The 5,627-nt window shown below is 40.0% G+C and overlaps 1 protein-coding gene across 1 annotated transcript in view; it reads right to left on the bottom strand.

Annotated features, from left to right (window-relative positions):
• Positions 1-5,627, bottom strand: part of STAT3 (signal transducer and activator of transcription 3) — a gene marked incomplete at both ends in the record, with an annotated part of 16,572 nt that overhangs the window by 2,279 nt on the left and 8,666 nt on the right. Inside the window, 5 exon segments of the mRNA XM_072404048.1 lie at positions 1,044-1,091; positions 2,725-2,818; positions 3,225-3,254; positions 4,308-4,367; positions 4,514-4,606. Of these exon segments, the coding sequence (XP_072260149.1) occupies positions 1,044-1,091; positions 2,725-2,818; positions 3,225-3,254; positions 4,308-4,367; positions 4,514-4,606 (325 nt within the window).

Here is a 5,627-nt window from a genome sequence, read left to right on the forward strand (position 1 = left end):
ACGATGTTCAACGATCGTCGTCCAATCCGATCCGCCGGTCCGGTCGTTCGTTTCCAACGACTTTCCTCGTTTGTCGGCGTCGTTGGTTACTTTTTTACGAACGATTTTTTGCCCAATCGATCGTTCGTCGTTCGATTGGAACGATAAAAATTGGAAGTGTGTACGCACCTTTAGGAGGGCTAATTGGATTCTTTAAGATAACACAGGAAGTGTGCTCAGGACAGCTGGGAATACATGATATAATGATCAACTGGTGTTTTCTTGCCTCTGAAAGATTTAAAACAGATTCAGTGGTTTACCAGACCAAAAGTTAGCAACCAAGATAAGGTTATTGTTAACTTCCCTCTAATGGCCCATTTGCAACAGGGAATTTTGTTATGATGCATTCAATGTGCATTAAATATCACTTTAATGTGTCTTACGTTGGGGCAAGTATGTCTTCTGCAGCATTTTCCCTAGCACAGACTCCTGTAAAGCACAGTAGTGCATTTTCATATGCTGCATTTGCAGCACACCACAGATGCATTGGGGTTTTATTCCAAAGACTGTAATGCGCATTACTACACAACAGTGGTGTGGCTGGACCCTTAAGGCACTACAAAGCAGTGATCAATTTCCTGCTTACTCTTACTGACTAGTTGTTAAACACTGAAAGTCTTTGCTATGAGATAAATTAGACGTTCCTTGATAGCAAGGAACAAACAGGGACTAAGGCTGGGTACACACGTGCAATTGTTCTCGCCCGATAATCGGCTCACGGCCATTATCAGATGAGAATCTTGCGTGTGTACAGTCCACGCTGACCATGGCGTCTGTCCTGGCGGATCCGACCATCGTCTGTCCTGGTGGATCCATGGACGATGAACAATCGCAATGGAAGTGAAGGGGGGAGAGAGCACAGAGGGGTGCCGCTCCATCGTTTCCCCTCTCCATAGAGCAGAACGGTGCTGTATGTACTGCGCTCATTCATGTATTGTGCAGATCGTGAAAGATTGCACGTGTGTACATAGCCCAAGAGCTCCTTAGTGTACTTGTATACTTACATCACAGTTGGCTCTTCCACCATTTCCACATCTCTGCTCTCGGAGAGTCTGCAAAAAGAAAGCAGATGCAAATAAATAAGGATGTCAAAGATCACTGCAATAGAAAAGTGTGTCTATGTAGGACAGAAAGATAACAACTCCAAAAGGAGCAATATACAAAGCAAGCAAATTTAATTTGTAAATATGTATACTGGTTGTCAAGTTTCTGCAAGGAGCACAGGCATTCCCGATATTCACACCTCACTTAATACATACACATTTCACTATGTTTTACCCCTAAACCAAGCTGAAAGTACAAAAAATGACTCTGCATGTGACAGGAATATTATGTGCTCCTTGTGACAACATACTAGTGCATTTTTGGCCGTGAATTTTAAAATGTGGTGTCAGCCCTGCTTATGTCATCTCTGATGTATTACAAAGAATACAGAACCACCTTTCCCAATCTCCTTTCTTTCCTCAAATCTACATAACTACTCTGTACACAAGCAGAGACTACAGAAAGCTGTAAACTCACACAGTTTCTGGCAAAATCACTTTCAATGGTGTATTTAGCAGACCAAGCCAGGGTTTTTTCGGAGAATTGCTTCACTTTAGCTACTTTAGCATACTGTAGTTATTTTTCTTTCAACACAATCCCGTCTCTATGCTGTTAATGTGCGGAGGGGCTATTTACAGGAAAAGATGCCAAGCTATGCCAAGCTATTTTCCAGAGCTTTTTTTCCCCTCCTCATGACAAATAATGGAAACACAATCCTTCTGCATGGGCTTTAAAGGCATTCACACAGAGCTCTCCTTCATAACTTCTTAAACCTTGCCACATTCAGAAAGTCCCATTTAACATACAGAGGTGAAAAGTCTGTGTTTTCAAAAACAGAAAAAAAAAGACTGCCTGGCTGTTTAAAGAGTGTGCAGTATCTGCAGAAATTGATTTTAGGATCTACAAGTATAACTCAATATTTAGGTATAACAGCAACATTATTTGGCAATCACGTTATATGGAAATGGTGTAACAATATTCTTATCATTGCAGGGGAGCCACAATGCATCCTCTTGTCCTAGTACTTGTCCTAGTGCAAAGCTTGCTGCCTGATCGTCTCCTGAGCAGACCACTGGCAGTCACAGTGGAAGAGGAAAAGCTGGGTGAAATCTCATCCTCCTTAATGCTTTTTAACTGGCATACAAATTAACCTGGTCAGGAAGCAAGTTAAGCCAGCAGAAATACCTCTCCTTGGGTTGGCGATTGCCTACAACTAAATGCCACTTCCATTGACTCCCGAGTTCCCATAAAAATAAAGGATTTGTTTGGTGAACATTTCTCCTCTATTTATCATATTCTATGGTACCATTCAGCCATATTCAGTATGGTACATACAGCAGTCTGCCCAGCTACATGACCTTCTCGACTAATAGATGTCCAAAGTGAACTGCTAGCTGGCCAGTTTCAAAACTAGCAGAGCCACTTGTTGCAGTAACTAGGTAGTGCCTAAAGGCCACTGAAACTTTCATTTTTAGTGTCTCAAAACCAAATCTGCATAATGCAGCCAAGACTTTACTTTCCTCTCTTGTGCAGAAGAGAATTAGGATGTGAAGGAGGCACTCCTACTGTTTATATAGCATAGACATGGTATAGGCTACTAAAAAATCTTGTCTTAAGTCTTAAACACCAAATACATCTTACCAAATGCTTGAACTCAGCAGACAGGCTTCCATTATTTGACTCCTCCATATTCATCACCTTTGTGTTTGTTCCAAGAATATTAAATTTACGTGATCTAAAACAAAAATCATATTGTGAGCTTTAGGTGTAGACCTGTTATAAAGGTAAATAGCTATAGGGGTGTCTGGTAAAATTGACATTTATTTTTTACTTGACATTTGACATTTAAGTTTACTAATTATTAGAAATTGTGTCTCTTCAGACTTGTCCAGTTTTGTTGTCCGATATCCTGCTGTTCAAGTCCATTCATTATAGTAAAGAAGCACCCCCCACCTTTACACAGCTTAATGCAGTCCTTTTTCCTCACACTACATTATTTTGTCCATTAGAAAATTTGGCTGAATAGATCTGACTGCAGATATTTATCAGAAGAAAAAAGTGAATGAGCGCCTGAGATGAAAAAAAACATGCAATCACAACCAACCATAGAATATCTGTATTTACATTAATGTATATCTTACCCTCTGAGTGCAGCAACATCACCAGAATCTCTATAAAACAAAAGCAGGAAACTATCAAAAAAACAAACCTCAATCCTAATTCATTATGACACGATAAGAAATTCATCTGTAATGGACACAAACTTTTCAACATGTTACAAAAAATTTTGCAATCTGTTCACACAACTGACATGACAAAAAAAATCACCGGAAAGAGTTGAAGTTTTCATAATTACTGGGACAATGGAAGGTGCTTGGGACTTCTGTTAGTGCTAATGTGCTTATGTAATACCAGATTTACTTAAGACAGTGTTTTGTGGAAGTTGTGCAAGATAAGATGTGTAGAGACCAAACCTTGGTACATCAGCTTCCTTCATGTACATGAACTGGGCTGTGCCAACAAGTTATCTACTTGCAACCCTGACTGGCACGGGAAGCATACAAGACAAGGTGACACGCTATAGTCCTGCGATCGCCAACTAGTGGTTCTGGCCCCCAGTGGGGTCAGGGGAAGGGCCCCATTGGGGGGGCGAGCGCACTGGACAGAGCTGCCGGCCACTAAGTGGGAGGGTTCTGGCATCATGACGTCACAATGGGGGCAAGTTTCTTGCCCTTTGAGTGACACAGCTTCCCGTGCATGTGTGGTCCGGAGCCACGAATTTTAGTGGTCCGTAGTTCCAAAAGGATGGCGACCACTGCTATAGTCTACCCAGTGCCAAACCCAGAACATTTTTTTAGCCGGATGGGAAGAAATTGTAGGCAGGTGGTGCTCCCTGTATTGTGACCCAACTATTCTAAAAACAGTGGGTGGTGCGCTCAGCTAAAAGGGTCCGGGGAGAAGACTGCTACGCTACAAAGGCCAAAATATTGCTAAGATTTCTTTCCTATAAAGGACAACCAGTGGAGACAATGAAACTTTTTAACCCCATGCTAAACTTATAAAGCAGACACCTCTAACTGGATGCCCTCATACGTCCTACAATAAAGTACACAACTGTGAGAATACCTGCACCCGACTTCACTGCCACTATATTTGTAAAGTACAACAGAAAACATGTTGTAAATCAGAAAAAATATACACAGACAAAATAAATTTTGATTTACTTATCAATGCAAACTTTGATTTTCAGTTGATAATTGAGCTCAGGAAACTTGACCAGGAGCCTGAAAAGAAAGATAGCAAAGAGCAATAATAAAGCTTTAAAATTGTTCTTTAGAAATGTGTCTTAAAATAGAGCTCCAGTTTAGAGAAATAAAAATGTGTGTAGCCTAGCAAATAAATATATATAAAAAAATTTCCATTAACCAACCTGACTTTGGTAGTGAATTGAACTCCTGTTTTTATCACAAGGGGGCGATCTGGATGCATTGGCATGCATGGCTGTCTCTCCACCACAAATGCACTGTTTAAACGAAAGAAAAAGAAAATGATAGGAAGGCATTTTACTTCCTTAAAGGGAACTTTCCCATCCATCAGGAAAACACAATTTCATTGAAAACCTAATTTAGCAGCTTTATTTTAGCAAACTTACATTTGCAAAATAACTAGTGTCAGCAACCCAGTGTTGTGTTGATATCAAATTCACAGTAACCGTGCTCAGCCTTGGCCATTGGCTGCTAGACTCAGGACCTATGACAGGAAGGAGGTAACATGCTTTTCAAAATATTGCTCATCCTTCCACATACTGCAAATTGTGGATGGCCAATAAGGAGCTAGGAGTAGTATAGGTGTCCTCCTGTGTGTCACGGTCTGTATCTGTCATTTGCAAACCCTATTTAATGTACAACGCTGCGTAAAATGTTGGCGCTATATAAATCCTGTTTATTAATAATAATAATAATAAAGGGGGTGAGGAAAGATAAGGGGAGGGTCTTTGCAAACTACCTAGGACAGACAAGATGCAATTTTTAACCTATGTATGCACAAGATAATTACTAACTAACTGTGATAATAAAGTACTGCTGTCAGTGCTCTGCAGACCAAAAAAGTAAGAAAAAAGTAAAAAAAAGTAAGAAAGTCATTGACAAAGCACTGAACAGGCAACTGCCAGGAAACTAAAATTTTCAGATGGGGTTCAGTTGAAGCAGTTTCCATAATGTCAGGTTTAAAAAATTAAATTGGAAGAAGAAAAACATTTTGTTTTTGGAAAATAAAGCAATTTGTTCATTAAACATTACAAGAAAAAAAAACACTGTGAAGCAAGGTGTATAGTCAAAGTGCAATTATGTGTTTACACAGCTTTATGCCATATAAAGAAGGCTGTTTTCCAGGTCCAGATAATACAGTTGTCATATGCATAGGTCAGTAAACTGCACAGGGAAGAAGAACATAAAACTAATGACTGCACATGTGAAATGGTAAAATTAGAGACAGGGACAGAGGAAGGACATTGGGAGAAAGAGGGATTTATGCCCATGTAAATC

Source organism: Pyxicephalus adspersus, chromosome 3 (genome assembly GCF_032062135.1).
Source record: "Pyxicephalus adspersus chromosome 3, UCB_Pads_2.0, whole genome shotgun sequence".
Lineage (NCBI taxonomy): Eukaryota > Metazoa > Chordata > Amphibia > Anura > Pyxicephalidae > Pyxicephalus > Pyxicephalus adspersus.